The 25,647-nt window shown below is 36.8% G+C and overlaps 2 protein-coding genes across 2 annotated transcripts in view; one reads left to right on the top strand and one right to left on the bottom strand.

The window, feature by feature from the left end:
* LOC139978057 (receptor-interacting serine/threonine-protein kinase 1-like) overlaps positions 1-25,647 on the top strand; it is a 117,273-nt gene that overhangs the window by 44,602 nt on the left and 47,024 nt on the right. The gene's annotated exons all lie outside the window — the stretch shown is intronic.
* On the bottom strand, positions 9,013-19,138 carry LOC139977718 (uncharacterized). Its single transcript, XM_071987227.1, has 9 exons — positions 18,773-19,138; positions 17,024-17,167; positions 16,100-16,263; positions 15,306-15,442; positions 13,476-13,569; positions 12,484-12,846; positions 11,841-12,015; positions 11,023-11,150; positions 9,013-10,402 (listed from the first exon to the last, which is right to left on the bottom strand). Exons 1-9 carry the CDS (start codon positions 18,849-18,851, stop codon positions 10,088-10,090), a joined length of 1,599 nt encoding a protein of 532 aa, XP_071843328.1. The 5' UTR covers positions 18,852-19,138; the 3' UTR covers positions 9,013-10,087.

The raw sequence follows: 25,647 nt of genomic DNA, 5'->3' as shown, positions 1-25,647 counted from the left end.
GGTAACTATAGTGATATGCTTCCTTTATCAAGTGTATACGAATAAATGAAAACGTACGTTCCCACCAGTTTAATTATACGAACAAGTATCACACGTGTTACCATGACAAACACGTCAAATGGAAGTAGCGTGATTGTTGACTACATACATACGTATTGTTATATATTGACTTATGTATTGACTAAGCTCGACTTGGTCATGTTGAATATAATTATTGATGTATGTTTCGAATTTCGATCAATTTTTTCAATAAAAAAAAGTGTATAGAATTTGCTTGATGGCTGAAGGAACCTAATCAAACGTCTTCTCGACAAGGTAACCGTTAATTAACAATGAGTTCGAAACACAAAGGGCAGGTCTATAACTAAACTCTAAAGAAAGAACAGAGGGAGATCTATTGAGTTGTTGAAATGAAAATTGAAAATTAAGACGTATACAGCTCTCTTGGAACAACTTGGTAGAACCAAATTCTTCTAATACATATTAACTATACAAAAACTGTAGAAAGGTATCTTTACATAATAATTATAGCAAATGTTACTTTTCGTTTTTTAAATTTTTCAAGGTAAATTGAACTGGGGAAGTCAGAGTAGGCACTTGTTTTAAGTCAATACACAACAGAACACTGGCATGGGAAATTATGATCGAAAAAATTGATGGCTAGAACGGGATTCGAATAAGGGATCTCAGGGTTACCACATGAAACGTAATCAATTTAGGGCTAGATAACTCAGTTGGTAGAGCTCACGGCTCGTAAACGTATTAAAGGTCACTGATTTGAATCCCATTCTAGCCAAAAGTTGTAACAATTCCAATTATCATTTTGTACGACGGGGATTCTCATACTATTATTAGTCTCACACCTCGCCTCCCCTATTAACAAAATAATAAAAATTGCAATGATAAATATTTGATTTGCAAAGTCACGTCAGACGGTGGTTACTTTGTTTTCGCTGTTATTTATGGGGTGGAACAAGAAACAAAATCTCCAAAATATAATAAAACGTATCTGGTTATCTGTTAATTATACGCCTCTCTGTCTCACATGATTATCATGCTTTTCCTTATTTTGTTCACTTTATTAATTGTTCTTGTGTTACTCTATGGTTTGCTTCTGACTGGATGGTGACTCTGGTGTTTCTATTAATAGGATCTGTGTGTCTGTCATAGATCTCTCAGTATTATATGGCCTAGATTTGCTTGTAACATCTAAGAGTATATTTAAAAACTAGACACATATGGCAAACATCTTTCACTGCATCGATGCACAGAGGAATTAAGCAACATCTAAGCCATAGTCTGAAGAGAAAAGGCGGGATTATTAATTGAGAAATAAAAACAGTATATTTATTAAATCCAGAATGATAACTCATGATAGCGACCGTGTTACTGTCTTACAAGAGTTGTGTTAATGCCTCAACTTTCAGGAAGTTGAGGGCACAATCATGGCAAAGCCAAGGAATAGAAGTACGTGAGAAACGTGTGTTGGAGGACCGGAAGAAGGAGGAGAGTGTGGGGATGTGATGTTATTATATCAAGCAGGACCTACGTTGTCGGTTAAGTGTAGGTTTGAATCTAGCCACAAATAGTCACCCATTAGCCTGAGCGACATATCAAACACTGTTTGAACGGTCATATACGTTAGGCCTACATAAACAATCTTGAAATTGCGCATATTTCTAACTGTTTTACCATGGAGCTACAACCCTACCCAATGTTTAGACTATACTCGACGATCAAATGGTCACTTTGATTTTGAACACACTGTTTACATATCAACAATGGTTTTGATTAAAACAAAATGTTGTCAGCTTAATGCTTTTCAATTATTTGCATATGCACAAAGTTTACGATGATCGTATTTAAACTTCACTTGAGATAAACGCACTACTGTACACTTATTTTGGAATTTATGTTCGACGAGCGTGTCAATTCAAAACTGTTACGGTTGCAAATGGTAACAATTTAGTTTGTTCCCGCTTGCGTTACTTTTAAGTTTGCTCTTTCAAACGATAACTGACAGGTTAAAGTTAACCTGCATCCAACTCTATGGTACGAACGAATCATCGGGTGAATATTTTAAAAAACGGATTCGGAATGAGCTAATGAAGTACATAACATAACGATGGCAGAGGGAAGTAGAAACCCAAACTTAACGGTTCAATGGACTATGTAGTGGATTTCTGCAAAACCATGAATAGAGGAGGGACCTTTCCCATGTTCAGTAGGCCTACGAGAATCAGTAATGCATGCAATAAATTCACCAAACCTGATTAACTCAATGCACACTCATAACGGGTGTGTTTATGACTCTCAAAGTGGACCCGATTTTGTTTTCATTGTTCAGATCCAGGTGCCATGAATCTTATCATACTCTTAGCAATATAATTCTTCTGAAGACGTCGTGATTCTTTCCAAAGACTTTTGTTAGAGTAAGAGTTAGAATAAAAACCAGTTGCACACAGTTTAATTATACGGAAAAGGAAAACACGTGTAAATATGACAAACAAGCCAAGTGGAAGTAGCGTGACATACTTATTGTTATATATCGACTTATATATTGACTGACTAAGCTCGGCTTGGTCATATTGAATATGATTAGTGATGTATGTTTCGATCAATCTCGATCAATTTTTTCAATAAAAATGTGTCTGAAAATATTTTGTACAAATTTCATTACGAATGCGGTCCGTCTAGCTAATTTCATTTCGAAAAAAAGTAATAACTACTTTCTGTGAAAATCTGTGACGTTTTTTTTATGGTATTTAGTAACTAATTGTGTCGCGAGGATTTTGCCAAGGGAGGGGCGAAGCGTCTAGGCAAACTATCTGAGCGTAGCGCCACCATGAGCTTGCGTAAAGCGCAAAAGAAAATTTTGGCCAAAATGGCTCCCAAATCGCTGGAAATGGCACTTTCCAGGCCTTTTAAGTTGCATTTATGCATTTTCTATTTTGAAATTACTAGCGATATCATAAAAAAAATACAAGAAAATATGCTCGGGGGGGGGGGGCGGTATCCCCTTCGTCCCCGCTTCTTGGCTACGCGCCTTCGGTTAGAAATCTTGAATGGAAACCCAGTGAAACAATATCGATGTGGATCATATATATAATTGTACGTATTTTGTTTTTCGTTTATTTGTTTTTCCCAACATATATACAACACAAGTAGCGAATACAGAGAGTTATGGAGTGAACGGAAGTGCATCAAGAAACCCTTGTGGGCTTATCTAGTATTACACTCCCTGTACATAGAGTACACAAATAATTTACAAAAAAGAATTAAGAAAAGGAGGAAAGAGGAACCTCAACCTCAATATTAGTTGAAGTAAAATCTTTTTAATTTTTATTTAAACGAATTTCGGGAAGGTTGTGACCCGATGTTAAAAAGCAAAGAATTCCACGTGATACTTGTACGATGTCGAGGGCTATACTTTCCTACATTGGTGTGAATGCGATTAGGGCGTTAACTTTGTGTGTATCGTGTTATAATTTTGAATGGCATAGTTGTGAACAAGGAAATTGTAGAAAGCAGGTGGGACCTTCCCATGAATAGCTCTATAGGCAAATGTGGTTACATATACATTTTTTAAATCAGGGAGCTTGGGGATTTTTAGATCTTTGAAAAGTTTACTTTACGTACTTACACTGATACACAAGAGATGTACAGACATTATGATCATTATCATGAGTGACAACTTGTTATAGGGTCACAGGTCACAGAATCGACCACGAAGTGTCATTTACCTCCTATACAGCATGTGTTGGATAAAGGTTTAAGCCGCCGCCTTGTATGATTTGGATAAATAATCTCACACATTATTTTCTATTTATAGCCACAAAAAAACTATGCCATCAAATATTGGGGGGTTAAACATTAAGGTCCTACGATATATAATGCAATGGATTATGTCAATTATCATCACATGAAATTTCAGAAAGGTTTAAGGATGTAGATTGTGATGAACAGGCCTTAATGTTATGATGTGTGCACAGTCACGTTTTGTTGGGTAAAAATTATTGTGCACTTACATAGTACGGCCGAATGGAACCAAATCTCGATAGTGTATTTTGTTTGTATATGGGTACCGAAGATTCAACAATTTTTACGGGCTCTTTCAAAATGTTATTGGGCTGCCAAAATCTCAGACCAAAAGCCCAACGGACTACTCTTTTTTGACAAAAAATGTCAAGCACTACGTATTTTAAATGTTCTTGCTTTTCACCTACTCGATCCATGTTTATTTCCCCACATATTAGCAAATATTACTTGTTAATTTATTACACTGAGTCATTATCACGCAATCACGTGTCTTCATTACTAACAATGTTATAATACAACGTGCATGCCCTCCGCACCACCGTGTTTAAATCTGGCAACATGCCAGAATAACTAATGTTGACAAACAGTGTAAACATTAAACGTTAATTGTATCAATAAAAAGCTTTATTGACGAGAGGGTAAATGTTTCCTACCTATTTGTCTGCTTACGTTTCGTAAAAGTAGCAATCATTAAATCAAGAACTGGTTGGTAAACGTTTTACTTCATTACTTTCTACGAATGAAACATGTTTGCACTTGCGAAGTAGAAACAACCCGAGAGATTCGCATATTTGTCCAAAGTTAGCGCAAATTGTAACAACCAACGATCATGCAAAAGGGCTCATATATACATTATCTTGTGCTGCCTAATTTGAGGAACGAACGTAAGTTTCATGATCGTCAAACCATTAGCGTAATGATATTCTGTGTAATGTTAGACTGCATGTCGTCTGAGTTACGTAAATCTTATATAATTTTGGATGAACAAAGTCAGGCTTGAAGATAAATGAACGTTTGAAGAGTTGCGTTGTTGTAAAGACGCCTATTTATAGTTACTTTGGTCACATGCTTGTCACTTATTCTCATTATTAACTTGTGGAGTTTTATAAGGGTGATATTTTTTTTACATATTGGGTACTGTGTTCATGTTCTGTTTTGCATAGTATCGAGCAATGTGGACATGAACTACTGTATGCAAAATAAAGTTACCAAGGAAGCGCCAGTAAAGAGGAAGTTAAGAATGCTTATTCCGTCATCAAATATAATTTTATTAAAATCTCCCGTGAATTAGTATCCTCTTCACAGTAAGATGTTTCATGTAAAACATCATAGTATATAAACGTATAAAGACAAAAATATGATAAAGCTTAACATATGTATCATGGAGTCATCATTTATTTATATCTAGAGGGGTCACAGTGGAGTCGCAAGTTCTACGGTCGCGACAACTCGACCCCAAACTGTTTTGCCTAACGTACAAGACAGTGATGTAGTGGTCACTTTGACAGCAGGGATCCCCACAAAAGACGGTAGGGTTTGGCTGCCTTGAGCATGGTCAATACAGGCTTGAAATGTTGAAACTTAGTACAGAACAAATAAACCGGTAACGTATCAAACCTATTACGTACACTAGTTAACATCAGATTTGCAGAAACGCCATTACCAAAATATAGGTGAATACTTGGCATAGAAGTTAGCTCCAGAATATGGCACCAGTTGCCATACTTATTTTCAAACATACTCCAAAGGGGAGGAAGACCCCATCACTCAAACCCCTCCCCCAGTACGTAGATCACACTACCGCACGAATCCGCTGGCATTCAAAAATTCCTGAGCAAAATGCTATAACTGAAATATCACATTCGATGATGTCATAAGTGGGATTTGTCTTAAATACCGCATAACTTATGTACAGATACGACTTTCTGGTATAACAGAGCACCTAGTCAAATAGTCTATCGATGTAGGTATTCTGTCACAGCCGCAAAGGAAAACATGTTTGGTTTAATGGATGCGAGTTCTACAGTATATACAGCTAAAGAGACTTAACTAGTCATGATGATTTTCTAACTTCAAGGTATTGACATAAAGATTCAGTTGACTTTTTATATTAGATTTGTTAAACTGTGACATGTCAGTAAGCTATGGGACATTAGCAGATGATACAGGTCACAGTATGACAGAGCGTCCATCTAGGATATGATTTTCATTTTCCCCGACACTCCTGTCAGGCTCACAGTATACGTTACACCCTGTGACGATATGGCGAATAATACGTCACCGTTTTCATATTCCTGAACTTTCTAGTTTGTTCAACTTTCTGTTGGTGCTAGAAAACCACTCTCCATATTCTACTGTAAACTGTCCCTACTCTTCTCTTTCGAAGCCCTACATCTGATATGGTACCATATTGTTCCTAGAGCAGCCATTGTTGCTGTTGTATTATATTATTCATTTAATATGAAACGAGACCTTATAGAAATGTAAATATTAAGATAAATATTTGCGCACTAACGAAGTGTTAATTCATGTAATCCCTCGTCGCAATTTAGGACATTATTTTGTATCAGTAAACCAAAGGTATATGTTTTGCCTAATATCTTATCACATACCTCTCTGGTTTGATTCCTTTCATTTTAAATTAACATATCAAAGATGGAAAAAAAAACTTCCTTCGAGATCCTTTTGGGAGGAGCGGGGCTAGGTCCTCATCCTGAAGTAACGAGATTTATATTTAAAAAGAAGGTTCAATTGTGCAACAAGGGGACTTATTTGTCTGGAATATATATCGTCTAATACCACGTACACGTTAGAAACCCCTGTGACGAGGTATGATGAAAAAATGGGGGTGAGGTTTTCATTGAACAACATTGAACAACAATATATTGAAGTCTCCCTTCCACGTTCGTACTCCCGAACTTTGTCCTAATTACTCTTTTCCTTCTTTCTGTGGCCCCCTACACTGCAAAAACTCGGGTGTTAAATTTAACACCCATGGTGTTAAATTTGTATTGTTTTTGGAGTGCATATTTGCCAACACCAGCAGGTGTTAAATTAACACCAAGTTGAGAATCCTTTTCTTTACACCACAAAGGGTGTTAAATTCATTATCTTTGGTGTTGGTATTGTTACTCTGGTTGGTGTACAACTAACACTATTTGAATTGATTTTAACACCAAAAATGGTGTTATTTAGATCTTCCCACTGATGTTGACTTGCAGGTTTTTTTATCCATCCAGATTGTGTTAATTCTGTATTTTTGTATATCACCTTTCCAAGGTATCGCCCAAGTCTGGGCTGGACAATACGCATAAGCAATAAACAACAGATAAAACCATAGATGTCATTTTCAATGTGTTACACGTTTTTATATTCATCTTGGAAGCATCAGTTGTACAGAAAACACCTTATCAAGTGCATAAACAAGAATAAACAAAAGCTTGTCTAACATGAGCAAGCCCATAAACTGATTAGAAACTTATTTTTTAATGAAGGTAAATCAGATCATAATCCTTGCATATTATAAATGCTTAAAGTAAATATTATACCTTTGTCTCAAACTGGTAAACACGTGCATGGAAACCAATAACAAGTTACTATTGGTGTTACTGTGATAATTATATGTTTGAACATAACTGAACCATTAGCAATCACATAACACTGATTAAAAGGTAATTTGTAGCATGTTCACTAAATTTCTAGCTGGCGAAACAAGCTAATCACTGTTCACAGATAAAACAATTGTTGGAAACGAACACCGACTGGGATACTTCAGTCAAAAAATGTGCAAACTTAACTCATTGAAAAATTATGTGCCTTGGACAGACATAAGTGTGATGATCACATCTGGATTGACTCCTCAGTAATGACAGTGGTTTGAAGTCAACAAGTTCACTGGTTTTCCTGACAACAGTCTGCTGAGGTACTGATTCTTTCACAGCAAATCCATGAAACAATGATTTGTAGAACAGTGTGCTCCAAACTATAAGCACAAAATAAACAATATCCCTATAAATCAATATGTGCTTTACCTGACCAAACAATGGCACGTCATCCATGTCATAGCGAAGCATATGGTGACGCTTATATTCAGTCCCACCAAGCTTCACCCAGTTTGTATCAAACACTTCAGTGAGAAGGGTAGCATCTGGCACTTTTGAGACAACAGAGTCAATACAATCCGATAATAAATTTGATACAGTTGTTTCTGCACCAGGTCCCACATAAAAAGTCTCTAATGACTGTTTTGAATTAAAATTGTACATTTGATTAATCTGGTGTCTTTTTGCTACAGTTTTACATATGTTCTTAAAGTTTCGACAATTATCAGCAATTTGACAGAAATAATCATGTTTAGCTTCATACCTCATGCACCAGACATGGATGAGAGGACCCACTTCTCTCAAACAAGTAGGATAATGGACCATGAAGTGATGCTTTGGAATGAGAGAACGAGCTGGAAATACCTCACGGAATTTAGAATGATGCTCTTCAATAAGAATACTCAATTGAGCTATTAACCCATGAGTTACTTTAGGTGAAAAAATTATATCCATACAATCTAGTAACTTCAACAGCAGCTCAAAATAAGGCATGTCCCTTTCCTGTAAACGGTGTCCAATAATAAGTGGCAAATGCCTAATTAAACACCAAGATTGCATAGCCTTTTGACCAATAGAATTGCCATGTGAATGTAATTTAATTGGTGAGGGCTTGTTTGACTTTTCTGTTGATCCGTAGTCATAACTTGTGATTTCTTTATTCAAAAGATCTAGTGTCATTAGAGGTGACTCTCTATCTGATATTAAATATGATAATACTAGTTTTATTTCAAATTGGACCACACCTTCAAGAAGATCATGCATCACATCCAGAGAAAAGTTACGAAGAATATGGAAAGATGCACAACTATTTAAAATTGACCCCCTTTTTACACCTTGAACATGAACAGTTTCAAGTTGTTCTGCCTGTTGAACATGCAAATTGTGGGAATCTTTGTCTCTCATTTGCATGTTTTTTTCGCTGTAAAGTAGTTGTGCATCTTCACGACTGGTCAAACAAAGGTGGCAATAATGTCTTGCTGAAAAGCTCTCCACAAAACCAAATAATGAATTTGCACCAAGATTGTCTGCACTAAACTGAGTAATGATACCTTTTTTGTAATGTCCACTTGGAAGTAGAATACCATGTTCAGCCAGGTAATTTATATCTTTCACTATGTGTTTGAGAATTGGATCAAACCCGTATTTCTTTATGTCTTCCGTATGACAGAGGGCAGCACAGTGAATGTTATTCAAACTAGAATTAAACCTTGGAGGTAGATTTTTTAAAACAAAATAGAATGCACCTATTTTGTGAATAGATGTTTTTGATCCTAAGGGATTCACTGTCTCAAAATCATCATAGAAAAAATGCAACTGAAAAGCATTGCAATCTTGTTGAAAGATAGGGGTTTGCTGAAATTGATTTGCATCACAATAATCCCTGATAACACCGTCACGACTTTTGTGGTCATGAGTAACAAAATGCAAAACATCAGGATGCTTGAGCAGCAGCTCCAGTGTTCTAATAATTGGTATATATATAAACGTATTATTCACAGGTACTTGTTCATGCAATCTTGTGACTTTGTTAATGCGACTCTCCATACGTACTCCCAATGATATTTCATGAGGTTCTACCATTCCCTGCAAGCTAAAGTATTTTCTTCGCTTGAAATCAGAATTTAGTTCTTGGAATGGATTTGATAGACTGTCTATGTGTTTTTTGATATCATGGTAAACATCAGAATCTTTTTCCAATCCATGTTCCTGGAAGGTTTTGTCAACAACAGCTTGCACACTACTTGTGATTTCACCAATAATATTATCCATTGAGTTGGCAATATGGTTTAGAGTATTTTGAGAGATCTTTGAGGTTTCAGACAGTTTACATATTAATCCCGCTGCCTGATTCTGAAGTTCCTGAGGGGAAATGATTTCAGAGGTAGCAAGTTGATCTCCCTCTACATTATCATCATATTCAATAGGTTCAACATCATTATCCCCCAAATTGTTTACCATGCATTCCTGAGGTCCATCTGGTAATGAAAATGGAGCATGCTTAATTAAATGCTTCCTGAATCCACTAAATGAGAAAAACGTCTGACAACAAGCCCCCTGGCCACATTTCAGCAATAGATTCTGCCCATCATAAAATCCATGTTGTAATCTCATGTGCCTTAGTATCCTAGGTACACTACCAAGATGAGCTTTGCATTTAAAACAACTCATTCTTGCAATTTCGATCGAAGTGCCCTCACACGTGGTGTCTGATGAGTATTATTGATATCTATTCCATAGACTGTAGTTTGAAGAAATGTCCAAAAGTTAAGGAGATGCTTACTGTAGTGGAGGCCAAACACATAGTGACTCTTAAATAGTGCATCAAATGCCCCTAAAGCATCATGTGCCGCACAGGGTAAGGCAAGATGGTCTACAACAATGAAGTACTGTGATATGCTGCTTTTGGTTGGTCCAAGTGCCAGGATATACGGCTGCATGGCTGAGGAGTTCTCCAAGAAAGCATCAATACTACATCCACTCTGTAAAGCAGACAACACAACAGCACAGTAATAAATTATAAGAAATGAAACCTACAAAATGCAATCTTTAAGTTCAAGTAATGGTAAAACTGTTCTGGATTTAAGCTCATCAGTACTGGCTTGCTAAAAGAGCAGTAAGTTTGCAATAGTACATCCAGACAGTTCTCACAGTTATTATGGTGCAGTGCTTCATCATATCTTTGCACTGCAGAAGAAATGTTCACAGGAATATTTTAAGTACAATGGTCATCAAATCTGGTGCCTCAGAAACAGGAGGAACTACACCACTGACAAAAGTCATAAGACTTTTGGTTGCAAGTAATATCAGTCATTGGCCACATAAAATAAATGGCCATTTTAGACTTGGGTTGTGCAAAGGCACATGGATACTTGGGTTAAGTTGTTTGGGGTAATTGTTTGCACACTATAGCTACTATTCGTATCACTGTAAGGCAGTGCAGGCAGGTAGCAGGTTAATTGATTTCATAATCATATCAAACTTTTACAATTACAGCATGCTATACTTGAGGCCAATACTGCTGATCTTGAAGGAGCTACTAGCAGTGCTATGTTCACCAATATCCTCCCTGCACAATACATTAACACAGAAATTATCAAACCTTTTCAAACTGAATGAGAGAGTCCACTGCTTTAATCACTGGCAATTTTGACACTCCAGTACGTCCATGGTTGGCAGGTGGTAACAGACAGAGCACCAGCAGTATGGTAGCGGTCTCTTTGTCCCAGCCTAAGAAATTAAAATGAAAAGGTATTAATTAAAGAGACATGGCACTAAGTGTTCAGTTAAATGATCTTTTTGTTGTTTGGAATTTATCAACCTCAAGCTGCAAAAGTAGAAATATACATGGGAAGGAAGATTAAGACTTTTATGCATAACCTAATAACCTGAGGTAGTAACTCATGTATTGATAATTTGCTTTCTAAAAAAACTGTTACTAAGCCATTGGAAAGCTGTAAATATTTTAGCTGTTGGATAGTTTTTTATGCAGCTCCCTGTGGCATGCTTATTCCATAATTTGGCTGTTTCTAATACCCCTCCCCCCCTATTTTTATTCTACTTGAGAACTGAGCTGATGTTGCTCTCTTAAGCTTAGAATTATCTTAATTTTAATGGGGGAATATTATTTGTGAGCTTTAATATTTATAGATGATCATGGAGATTTCCTCATGCATTTAAAACCAGTCACATGATTTCAATTGGACAGACTATGGGCTCTCACAACTTGACAGATTTCAAGTGGCCTTCAGCACATCAGCGGGTACTGCACCAGTATCAATTAATAAACAATGGCATCTGATCACCATCCTCTGAGTAATGAGTGTAATGCAACAAAGTCAATTCCACCAGCTCTGCATGTGTCAACTGGTGATGTAGGGGATGGAGAAGGGATGAAGTGAAGCATCTTTGTTAACTTACTTCCCAACTCCAAATCCTCACGTGGTCCACGGTCCACTGTTGCCAGCAGCTCAGCAGTGGTGCCTTTATCGGTGCTTTTTCTTGCAAGAGCAATAACTTTCTGCTTAAGGAGAGGCCACTGTTCCAGTAGCTTTGGGTATTCCTCTGGAAACAATAATCTGAAGTCTTGTTCAATCTGCAAGCAAGAAAATTACAGCATTTACTTTACATACCAAAAATGGATCACAATGAAGTTTCTTTAGCATTTTATTGTTACACAGGAGGAAGAATGCATTGGTTATGGCTGGCAAAACTGACAGCTTGTGTTTTTTTGTCTACACAAAAAGCTGGAAATAAATCTTTCATGGAGTTCCAAAAATTGCTGAAGTAACATCATTTGTTTATTGCCATGAGGTTGTCCATTATTTTTTGTTATTTTGAGTCTTACTAGCTGATATTGTTGTAGAGCTCTGAATGCAGCTCAAGAATAGGTTGCTCATGAACTGTGGAGATCACTAATCAGTGACCATGCAGGCATAAATGGAAACTATCTACCATTCTTCACCCCATGACAGACATATCCCCCCGCACACTTGTAAATGCATGCAATCCACAGTCTAATTGCATACATGAAACCAGTCAGAATACTTTGTGTCATACTCACAAGGCCTGGAGTAATCTTGAATTGTGGAAATTCCTCTATTATATGCCCTGCTGAATTCATAGCATTGACCATGTTTCTCCTCACTAATAGAGTATTTTTCATCTTCTCAAAGACCAAATTAGAATCCGTAGATACAGCAGGGGTATGTTTCATCCAGTTTACATCTGCTGTAGTGTTATCTTCAGATTGCAGGTTATCAGACACAGCAGGTAATGCCCTTTTAAGCATGGGGCCTCCATCATGTTTGCAGGCAGGGTCCTTTGGAGTTATGGTTGATTGTTCAGAACGACGTTCTCCTCTATTGACGTTTTTTATCCTTGCTGCAAGGAATCCTGTATTGGTTCTATCATCATAAAAAGCTTCCTGAAAATAAAAGTGAAATGTACCTAGTTAACTAGCTGTGGTTCATTTTATGTACCACTATCCAGTTCTTAATGTCATTTCCCAAGTTAAGCTGTAGGTTGAAAATTGCTAGCAGTTTTCAGAAGTAGCTTCCAAGACATCTTTACAATCAAAAACACTCTCAGAAATTATGAGTATGTGGCAGTAATTTTAGTTTGAACTAGCAAAACTACAGCCCTTATACAAGAGACCTTTAACCACAACTTCCTCTATTTCTACTAAAGTCATGGGGGTCTAGAGGAAGAATTGCAGAGGGGGGGATGAAATGTTTTCCATGGCAATGTCCAGTTCCAAATCATGCATGTCCCAACATTTTAAGTGAGAAAAAAGTTCTCCTCTTGCCCTGGAAGGATCATGATACCTATAATGTAATATTTGACTGGCCCTGCATTAGACAAACCATTTCTCTTCCTATACATGTATGCTATTTCCCTGCAATTAATGTTAAACTATGATACTGCAGAACAACTGTTTTGAAGCATGGTTCCAAAATTTACAACAATGTCCCTATGACAGCAAGTGCCAAAGCCACAAAACCCTTGGTTTGGGGTCTTGGGTCTTCCTGCAGTTTATTTAAATTCATTACTTACATGACCTGTTGGTGTGTATGGGTCTTTAAGGTTTTCAAACAGGTTGACAATACCAACTGCATATTTTCTTTTTGTGACCGTAGGTGGAGTCCGTCTGTGATGGTAGATTTAGGGATAAAAAATATATAAGTGTATTACATGTTTGCCTTATTAAATGAGTGATTATTTAAAGGCCCTTCTCTCACCACAAATCTGCCATAAACCTGCAATAATGGCCAGTTCAAATGTTATGTATGTCTTAAAAACAACAATGGACCAATGCAGAATTTAATAACCTGGGCCTTGAAATTCTCTTGCACAGAAGAGAAAAAGTTCTTTAAAGGAGCTCAGCTATCTGCTGTATTGGTCACAGCTCCCAAATATAACATGCTATGAACTAGGAAAGTTTCTAACATCATGAAATTGAACTGCCGGGGTTAGCCCCACTAAGTATTTGTGTACACAATTTCAATAACCTAAGTCTTTCAGCATATGGTATTGTCTGTGGAGAATATTTAGAATGAAAAGCAATACCTGGTGTTCAATGGTTGATACATGTCACATCACTGTCCTTGAAAGGAAACACATTTTTTCTATTATTGTGCTTACTTTGAGGCCAATGCAGCAGATCTTTAAGGCCAAGTTTACAATGGATCCCCAGCTCAGGATCAGATCTGACAAAGCAACAGACTCCCCCTCCCCTTGAAATGTGGGGTATTAATATTGGATCTTTTGACTTACTAAGATCCCTCACGAGATCAAGAAATAGGAATTTATTAACTATCCTGTCGACAAAACAGCTACTGTATGTACTTGAATCTTCGGCTAATAATTTGTTGAATGGTCACCACTCAACCTTGTTTACAGTTAAAAAAGAAAAGAAAGAGGGAACTGATCTCGAGCGTGGTACTGATCTGCCATTAATCCTGGTCGCTCTCAAGCTCTAAATTAGGAACTCTGATCTGGATCTGATATGCATAATTTACACTGGTAATACATCAGGATCTGATATCCTGAAGGGTCTGATCTCTGATTTCCTTGTCTCAATTACACCACACTAGCTTTCAAATATCTCCTACAACTGTAAGGGTGTAATTTATCTGAAAATATGACATATCAACCAATTTTAGCAAAAACTAACTCTGTTGTAAGATAAATAGGTGAAAATTTTGAGACAGAAAGGTCAAGTCATTATGATAACTTATTAAGTCAAAATTGATAGAAATTAGTCAGTTGTTTGGGATGAAAAGGCAACAGTTTGATACCAAAATCCAAAAGTTTGAGATAGTAAGATTGTGTACTGAAAAGCCAAAATTCCCAGACAAGAAGCCACAATTTTGACTGAGTAAAATTACAGTTTTGACAAGAACACTCATACTGTGAGTGAAAAGGTCAAAATTTTGAGACAAAAGTCAAAAGTTGAGAATTTGTTTTCCCTAGGTCCTCAATTTAGCCACTGCATTGCTAAAACGATTGGTTCAAAATTATGCAAAGTTATGGGCGTGTGAGGATCCAAGATTTTAAGGATCCAAGATTTGTTTTCTTGTCAGCACACAAAAATGGGTAAAAATTTTGCCATCAATTTTGACCGGGATTCAATTCTGTAACGGGCACATACCAATTAGCCTGGTTGAAAATTGACACAAGTGTGGCAGCCAGAGATTGCTACTGCCACACTCCAATTTTCCAGCTATCTTCATGGGTTGACCATCTAAATGTTTCATCAATGGAGCACTTACATACTTACAACAAGTGTCAATTAATCCATGTTCATAGACACGTTAAAGTTTTAAACATTTCATTGCAGCAATCATGATTTTCTATGTTTACAAGTACAAAAAAAAAACTTACCCATGTACTTCCATCATGTTAGCAACTACAATGTTTACCAACAATCTCCTGGACTTTTCGCTCAGACACTTTTGGGCTCTGTATTCAGCTAAAACAGTGGCCCCACTTGCACTTTTTTGAAGAACTGCCCTTATGAGCTTTAATAAAGTGTACAAAAAAAATACAAGGATTCTTGAAAGTTGTAATGAACTTTAGAGATTCATAATCAGAGCTTTGGTAACATAAATTAGTAAAAGACCTTCATTCTTTTTATTTTAATATTAGTAATATTGTTTTTTAAAGTCCTTTGAAATCCTAATTGGATAACCAAAGACCATTCCAAATCCAGAGTTCACTTCTGCAGGAGATCTCCCGAGCATCTAAACGTCAGTCCCACTTATTTTCCCACCAAATCCATTCATAGGTTACATTGGTGACACCCTTCCCCCCCCCCACCTCAACCCATAATGTTTAAGGCTACATCAGTTTGTTAGGTTATAGTCTGTTCAGAATCTTGCAAGTTAATAGCAAATTTGAAACATCTCAAAAGTAATATTTCTGTTCAGTCAAGATGTAAAACCCCAAATCCATCACCAATGTATGCTGCTTCTTGAGTTGTTTCATGCTATATCCAAAGTCTTTGGGAGCAATGTGGATTCAAGCATTATCAATAATTACAATACATTTTCACAAAGATTGTTACATGCTAAGGAGGATGCCAATACTTGCTAATTGGAGCAAATGTTTTGCCAGGTTGCAGGTTTCCATTGAATGGTAAGCCCTTAACATTAAAAGAGATGTTTAAATGTGATTACCTCAGCTGCCTCATCTGTTGTTGCTTCTGTTCCCCTAAATCTTTTCATGGGAGGTGCAGAACTGGTGGAGGGAAGATTAACATGATCTTGAGTATCATCTTCCTCAGAAATTACATCAGTATCTGAATTGCTGTCTATTTTAACCCTTGCAGCTGCTGGAGATACTAAAGGAAAGAAAATCTGATGTTTAGCACATAGCTAGAGATAGGTGCACACATTTCTTGTAATGAATAGGAATGTGCATTTTCGAACAATCCATGAACTGATAATCGGTCAAATTTTTCAATTGGTTAATCAGTAATCAATCCTACAACCACACAAAAAATGGCAAGTAATGTAACACATTGATTTCAAAACTTCACAGAACTAGTCATAAGAGCCATACATTAAAACTGCCGCAGCGCTGCTACCCCTTAGTTGCAATTAAGCCTTATCTGTGTTGCTGTACTTGTATATATACCCTCACTACATGAGACATATCTTTAAATCTTCTATGTTTTATGTGTGGGAATCGCCTAAATTATGGAAAAAACAATACAACGCTAATGAACTGTAGTCAAAATTCAACGTTCAACCCTTGTTATCTTGACCATATGATCGTGACTGCCACTGTATAAACTATGCTTACACACTACTCACAATGTGGTATGAAAACTGAACAAAATTCCCAATTTGAAATGCTGGGGATCAAAGAGCCAGTCTGAGGTTTTATCCACCAAACGAGGCAAAAACAACAACAAATGTCATTTTTGAGGGACCTCTGGGATCTTCTCTGTGACAAAAGGTATAGGCTTATTCCTTCTTAAGGTAATGTTGTCAGAGATCCCACCACAATAACCTACATTTTCCCATCGGGAACACATCTGGTTATTCATGTCAGCAGAGTATTTTGCGTTGTCTGTAGCTTCCTTGTTTGCCACTTACCCCACTTTTCACCTCTCTTTAACACCATGATGGCTGTGTTTGGCTCCATTTCAAGGAGAGGTACAAGAGAATCTTCATCAATCTCTGCTCCATCCTCTTTATCCACAAGTATCACATCTTCAGCAATTTTGAATTTCTTCTTTGCTGTATCATATATGAAAGAAAATAGAATAAACCAGCAAGTGCCATACTTTTGATTTAGTCATGCAAATATTAATTAGGTCTATCTTGTTAGGAATTAGCCCTGAAATAGGTCTGTACGCATTAAATTTAACAGCCCTTGACCATGTATCATTAAATTTACTCCCTTAAGCTGGCCTGCACAGGGAGGGTCATGTCTAACTCATGCTCAAAGTCATTTTTCTCAGCAAATTGCATGTTTGCAAGATACAAACAGAAACATAGTGACAAAGAGTTGGGGCTTCATTTGTCTGAATTTGTAATTTAAATGGTGACCAACTGCTGATTTATTATGAATTTGCCCTAACGAGGCAATTAGCCAACATTTATTGGTAATAAAACTACCATGTTCTATGTAGACTGCAATACGTTCACCCTGTGTATGCCTTGCAGAAAAAGCCTACATTAAAATCACATAGACCTGAAGTACGTGTTTTCCTTTGGAAATCAAGATTGACAATATAAATATGCAATGAAGTGGCAGTGCTTCAAAATTATCTACTTTTTTGCCTTTCTAAGCATGTACGCTAGACATACGCTTCGTTTCGCAGTCCAATGTTGGCCAAAACCAACATAACAAACAAGCTTTTCATAGATTCTTTTAATCTAAGATATGCAGTCTGTCATCAATTGGCAATATTGGAAACCATTTAAGGCCTATCACATATTTGGTCTTTGTGTAGGCTTAATCTGCATAAAATGTTCTTGTGGATTATTGAGGGATGCAAACTACTAGGCATGAAATTTGATGCCCTATGGCTTTCCAGTGTAACAATTTCATTTAAGCCTACTAGTACTAATGATAAAAAGTCTATTTGTGAACACAGAGATGATAAGACATGCTCATCAGCAAGAGATTTAATGCAACTTATTTATTATGTCTTTCGACAGCAGCTTAACGCAGCACGAAACGATTGAGAACCCACCTTAAAATTATGTTGCCTGCGTTATAATCAGTCTGATGATGAGTGTGAGGCGACTTTAAGGGCATTGGTCTAGTCTTAGCCTAGTTTTGTTGGTGGCCAATAGAACTGTAGGCCTAATTAAGTTAAACTAGCTGGGGCGTAAACTAAACATATAGGCTAGGTCAAGTCGTCAACGACCATTTGAACTGGGCTAGGCTACATCATACATGCATTATATTCGAGACTAGCCTATATGGGGAGTATGGAGTAGGTCTATGGTATCACTATCACTCTCCATTTCACATTGTATTAGTAAAATGGAAAGAATTACTCTAATTTAAAAGTGATCCATATAATAGTGATACACAGCCCTGTTGAAGGCCAAGTAGTAATTAAACTGCCAGCTCTATAGCTCTACGCAATGACATATAACGTTACACATGATCTAATACTCGGCCTAGGCTTTGGGCCTTTAGAGGCTACAGGGCTTTCGGCAACAATTAGCCTAGGCCTAAGTTACGCAATAGGCGTATGTCTGTTAGGCATCTGCCTATAATGAAGTAATGAAAGGCAACCTTCCCTTGCCTCCGTAGATTGCCTATCCTTTCACGAGAAAGTTTAAACCTATAGGCTATACACAGATTATCTCCAAAAGAATGCATACCGGTTTCAATCAAATCTCTGAATTCCTTGAACACCACAACCTTCCTTGCTTCATTTCGAAATAAACGAACAATTAGCATTTTTCCCCCTTCGTTTGCACCTCGTCTGCTTTGCGCTACTTTGGCAGTATCAGCTTTGCTGACGATATCGATATGATAATTACTGCAACTACTATGGACCAATTAGGAGTCCCGGTTTCTATGACATAATGTATTTACGCGGTAAGGAGAGTAACTTGGAAAGGGATTGGCTGAAACTTCTACCTAAACGAGGTTTAAGGTCAGATTGCATTCTCTTTGGTGTCAAATCAACACTGAATTCAACACCGACAAGCTAAATCCAAAATTTTAACACCGGAGTTTTTGCAGTGTATGTGTCCTTGTTATCGAAGTAATTGCCTCGTGAATCAAAGAACCTTCTCAGTTATACAGTAGAACATGTTCAGACAGATAAAAACATATAAAGCAAAATGAATCTATCGTACTTCCAATGACTCTCTTTCACACCGTCTCAGTTGACAGAAAGTTTTATTGGTTAAAATATCGATGCATACTTTTAATCTCTAGAATCTTTACATTTGACGTTACTGCACGCAGCAATACAACAATTAGTAAAAGTAACTCGGTTTTAATAGTTTCAGTTTGTAATGGGATTTGAGAGATTTCTAATGTTTACATTATTATTTACTATTTACTTAGACTAATGTATGTATATATTTATATATATATATATATATATATATGTATGTATATGACTGACACAATTGTATGGGTCCCAGCAGGCCTAGATATGAAAGGGCAGATCTGTTATTAATTTGAAACAAAGACACCAGTGTATTTCCTGAGGTTAGTTTTATCACATTGATGTACATTAACATACTAGGAAAAGCAAAGTGAAGGTGAAGATATTAAAGGTCAACTTTAAAGGTTAAATGTAAGGTTTTTGTATTTAACTATCAAGAAATATCTCTTTTTACCACCCAATGTATGTACAGTACAATAAATAAGTGGCATCATTATGATGCAAACAAGACAATGGTGAATCCGAACTACTAATGGTTTAACATTTTTGCATTATTCCTTTTGTCCTTTGATTAACTACTTATATGTAAAAACATAGGATCTCGAAGAGCGTGGGCCCGAGGGAGAGGAGGTGGGGGTGAAAGGTACTGGTAAAGTGGTTGATTTTTAATATTCACCATCGACAAATCAATTATTGTCTTTATAGTTATCTTCAAACGCCGACGATAATGTTATGCAACATCCGGGCCTTGTATCCTTACATGGTCCCTATTGTTATTAGTACTCTTTCCACCAGAAACATTCAATATGTTTGTATGTAGAAGAAACACTCTGATTTTCCTCAACACTCATTTTTTGCTAATACCGAGCCAAGTTCGAGACCACTTGGATCGAGGATGTTAATCTCGAGTTCGAACAGAGTTCGGTAGAATATACGAGCAACTCAATCCAATTCCGAGTCCGGCTAATACATAGAGACAAAGCAATGACGAGCTCACACTGTTTCTGCCAATTCAAGTCAGTCTAGATGACACACAGGGCACATCGGCTACATAAGCCCACTCTAATCATACCTACATTTACAGAACGTCCCTTCCTGGTCTAGATTTCCCTGCCTATCGTTGCACAGAGAGAGTCGACTATTGTCGAATTGAACGCATGTAAAAACTTCCAATTAAACATACACACACAGGGTACATTCAGAAAGTAAAATTTATGTAGCGTAAATATACTTCATGAAATGTTTCAATGTTGACAGATCTACACTATTCTATTTAATTCTCTCCTTGTGTCGCTTATTGTATCAGACAACTGTATTTCCCAAACTTTCATGGATATCTATTACGACCAACAGTACGATAGAAACATACCATCTAAGACGAAGGTGGTGGGGTGGGGTAACCACCATGCTGCCCTGTGGGCTAAGCAAGCTTTTGCTTATCTTTTTTTTTACATTAAATTAATGCAACCTAGATGTTCTGTGTTCTATCTTGAATACTAACCTTTTTTCCCTACTCGTCATCTTCTCGTCCATGGTATCTATCTGATCATCTCAGTGATAAGTTCATCATTATGACGTCACACAGTGTGTTGTGACGGGTTTAAGACTAACATTGCCTTCCCTATAAAACTGATGTATGTATTCACGTATTTAAGTCCGTGATTCTTACAGTAACGAGTCTCTCTCCTCTATTGACTTTAGTGTGCTCAATGCAGATGTGCGTTTACCCGCCAGAAATAGTTTACTGCGATATTTGTGAAGATGTATCATTCTCATTTATATTGTTTTGCTTTTTTTTCGCCTTATCACATGTTCCTGAATTTCAGAATCTCCCAAAAATAACTTTTCTATTCCTTCCAGACCTGTGACGTACGGGGTAATCTACCAGGAGAAATGGTAAGAGAGACAGATATCCATGTTCCTGTTACTAAGTAACGGTAATTTATGAACAGGGAAGGCGGCAATATCTTTACATGACTAGCAGTACAATATAAACAGACCATATAAACGAAAGGGTGGGGGGAACCGATATGCTGCTTTGTGGGGTAAGCAAATTTATCCTTTCGTTTACACTAAATTGATCCAACAACGATGTTCTTTGTTCTGTTTTTGAATACTTGCTTATTTTCCCTACTCGTCATATTTTCGTCCATGGTATCCATCTGATCATCTCAGTGAGAAGTTTGTCATTATGACGTCACACAATTTGTTTTGAATGGCTTAAGACTGTACTGTCTTCCCTGTAAAGCTGATGTATATATTCATGTTATTAAGTCTGTGAATCTTACAGTGACGAGTCTGTCTCCTATATTGACTTAAGTGTGCTGAATACAGATGTGCGTTTACCCTTCAGGAATAGTATACTGCGATATTTGTGAAGGTATATCATTCTCATTTATTTTTTTGCTCCGCCTTATTATTTGTTTTCGAAACACAATTTCAACATCTCATGAAAATGACCTTTCTTTTCCTTTCAGGCCGATTACGTTATTGGAGCAATGGTAAGAGAAACAGGGAATCATGTTCCTGTTAATTAGCAACGGTAATTTATTATCAGGGAAGGCGTTACTATTTAACAAAGAAATAACAGTATTAGAATTTGATTCTCACCAGGGAGGAAAGATTTATTACTGATGTGTAAAGAACAGGTAACACAGATAAACCAGTTACAAAATTATCTCTCAGAGAGATGATAGCACTGTTTTCAAAGTCAAGTTGAGGTGCGGCTTAAGTATCTTCCTTCCGTACACAGTCAAAGCAAAGCTAAAAAACAGCTAAACAAAAGAAACGGATACTACAAGATTTAATCCGACGATGTGGTGTGTTAGAAGACTCACACAACTTTCGTTTATATCTTTAAAAAAATCACTTGTCAACCGCCTCCCCCCCCCCCCCCTCCAGCAGGTGCTTACTGATTATTTTATTTCACTCTGCTGTTGTGCAGATTATAATTCGTTATTAGTTCAAAAAGTATCGAAGAAGCTTTGTTTTAATGTTAAGTAAATCCTTAATTGTCTTCGAAAACTCAATTTACACAGGTTATTGACTGTGAAAGGAAATGAACAAAAAAAAAACACACATTTTAAAATTCTCTTGTATTGGTGCTTACTGATTATTTTATTTCACTCTGCTAATGTGCAAATTATGATGCGTTGCTGCTATTGCTAGTTCAAAAAGTATCAAAGAAGCTAGTTTAAAATATTATTGAGCGATATGCTTCCCAAACTTGTGCCAGTTCAAAGCCTCAAGTAACATTTCGAGAGGGTTTACGCTGGTTCTTATCTCCATTAATTGATTATATATTTAGCACAACTTGTTACTGTTAGTTTTTTACTGTGGTTTATAGTCGTTTTTTCAATATGACAAGTTCTGAATATTGTACCAACCCTTTCTATTGTTAGTCAAAATGAGCTAGCAATGGAATTTGGAATATTCAATGATAACATTAATTGTTATCATGTCGTTGCCTAAACTAATGTACAAACATATGACACCTATAACACCAACTGAGGAGGTTCCATTCTGCTTTTTATTTTATATTTTATTTTGCTCTTTTCAATTGTATGTAGTGAAAAATTGGCTGATCCAGCTAACAAATAACGTTCTTATTGGCATTAAGCATCGAATAATGTCAACGTTTGTCCAGAATGGACATAAGTGTTGTTTTCAAGGCACGTTTTATCTGCCATCCTATGGCCCATTTAAATTACGATCAAATACGACGGTAGCTTACACATGCAGCAAGGACGTAATATTGCTACATAAAGCATTGTATATAAGAAATTGTAATAATGGAAATTGTGTGTATACTCATCATGCAGGCGACAGATGAGTTGACTTGAATTGTAGTTCATTCGTTTTAATGCGGTGAGAGAGAGGATTCGTCCTTCTAAATTGTTTAAAACTACAATATGTTACCCAAAGTTGGATAAAGATGTTAATTCATCCCACCCCATCCCTCACCATTGACGTCTTTGTTCCACCAAATTTCTTCCTCTTAATTTTGCAAGTCACTCATAGTTCAATATATTTGTAATAAATCTCGATATATTGCGTCCGTAGACACATCTTGGCCAAACTGTTAGACGAAGCCATGGAAATGCAGGAACAATATTAATTAATTAATTACATCTATAGCTATTTTCATGTTAATGGATTAAGGAAGCAAATTGCCTTTGGATGTCGAAAATTAAACCGTCAACAAAATAAAAGTTTTAAAATATTTTCATAAACAGCGGCCAGTTTCACCCTTCTACGTTCGGATTGCCCCAGTTTCGTATTCAATTAGTAACCGCTATACAGAGAAACTAACAATATAAGTATGTAATTCGTGTTTCATGAGACATTCATTCAGTTCTTTCACAATAGAGACATCATAATAAAAATACACACACATCTCACAGTTTTTCTTTATTTCTGCAACTCATGTGGAAAACGTTTGATTCATGTCCAGTCCAAACGAAACCACAAAAAATGAGCAACTAAAAACAATATCTGTCACATAAATTTTAACACGTGACAGATATTCCTGCTTTAAGTGTGTATTTTCTACAATGTGCGACAGTATCAACATCTAAATAGCTCGATATTCGCAAAACTACGTCAACCTTCCAATTTTTTAATCTCCCTTTACCCCATTTTCGCTACCACGCTTATGAAAAATTTGGAATCTCCGTCCTTCTCCGATTCATATATATATAACATACACATCAACATAATATTCAATTTTTTTTTGGGGGGGGGGGAGGTAGACGCTGCCACTAGCCTGCTAGCTGACTTAACCTTTCTGGTCAAAAATGTTATTGTCAACCGGAAGTAACCGTTGATGTAATAAACTCTTTTATTTAAATTCATTTGCTGCAGCAACTATAGTAACTACCATGACTTGTCACATTATAAGAACATTATAAAAAAGAGGCCCTTTTTTATAATTTAACTTCCCAACAATTTGAGATTTCTTAAACGTGCGTAAAATACGCTTGACATCATTGAAGAAGTTAGCGCATGTATGCGACTTTACTCGTTTGATTCTTTGTATTTGGAGGAATCGAAATTCGCAATACATGATTTTTTTTTCTTTCGTGCAAGTGTTTGTAACCGTTAAATGTTGGAAGTGTGTTATAAATGTTTTTTCAATGATCCTCAAAATTAATATTTTAGTTTCAAAAGTTTCTGTGTTTTTTTAAAACTTTTTTTTCGATGACGTGGAGGACTGGCTGATGGGGAAAGAGACACAGAGAGAAACTACAAAAGAAAAACAGGGTATATTCTTGGGTTTAAACCGTAATCATCTTAAAATAAATTAGAAATAAAAATCTATGAAGGTCTTATTATACTTCATGAAATTGTTCAATGTTGACATATCTACACTAGTCTACTTAATATTCCCCTGATGTCTGTTATTTTATGTGTTTATCTGGCAACTGTTTTTCCAAACGTTCATGAATATCTTTACATGACCAACAACGATGTTCTGTGTTCTATCTTTGAATACTTGCTTATTTTCCCTACTCGTCATTTTTTCGTCCATGGTATCCACATGATCATCTCAGTGAGAAGTTCATCATTATGACGTCACACAGTTTGTTATGAATGGCTTAAGACTGTACTGTCTTCCCTGTAAAGCTGATGTATGTATTCATGTTATTAAGTCTGTGAATCTTACAGTGACGACTTCGTCTCCTATATCAGGTGCGTATCCAGGGGGGGGGGCGTTGGGGGCGCGCGCCCCCCGGGTAAGAAAAAGAGAAGAGAAAAAAAGAGAAGAAAAAAGGAAAAAGGAAGGGAAAAAAGAGGAGAAGGAGAGGAAGGAAGGGAAAAGAAAAAGAAGAAAGAGAGAAAAAGGAGAAAAAGAGGGAGTAAAAGCAAAACGTGAAGACACCGGGAAGAGAGAGAGGAACAGTGACATCATTACAGCGCTGAAGGGTAGCCAGTGACGGATCAATGATTTCGTAAAAGTGTGACTCACCTTACCCCTTACACCTACAACTCCTTTTTTTGACGTTTCCATTTTCCTCTCTCACTAATGATCTATTTATATACTATATATGGTCTATCATAACGCGTGTGTAGAATTGTGCTATGAAACCAACTGTGGCTGGTCTCGAACTCGACCGTGTCGTCGGGGAACATGACGCATTTTGGGATGGGGCGACCGCCCGCCCCCCCCCCCCCCATTCAGCATTTTTAAATGATATCGCTAAGTAATTTCAAAATAGAAAGTGCTTAGAGGCAACTTACAAGGCCTGGGAAGTGTCATTTCCAGCGATCTGGGAGACATTTTCGGCCAAAATTTGCTTGTACGCTTTCGCGCTAACAAATGGTCCTGGGTAGTGCCATTTCCATCGATCTGGG

The sequence above is a fragment of the Apostichopus japonicus genome, chromosome 12, assembly GCF_037975245.1.
Source record: "Apostichopus japonicus isolate 1M-3 chromosome 12, ASM3797524v1, whole genome shotgun sequence".
Taxonomy (NCBI): domain Eukaryota; kingdom Metazoa; phylum Echinodermata; class Holothuroidea; order Aspidochirotida; family Stichopodidae; genus Apostichopus; species Apostichopus japonicus.
This window is presented reverse-complemented; position numbering and strand designations above follow the sequence as displayed.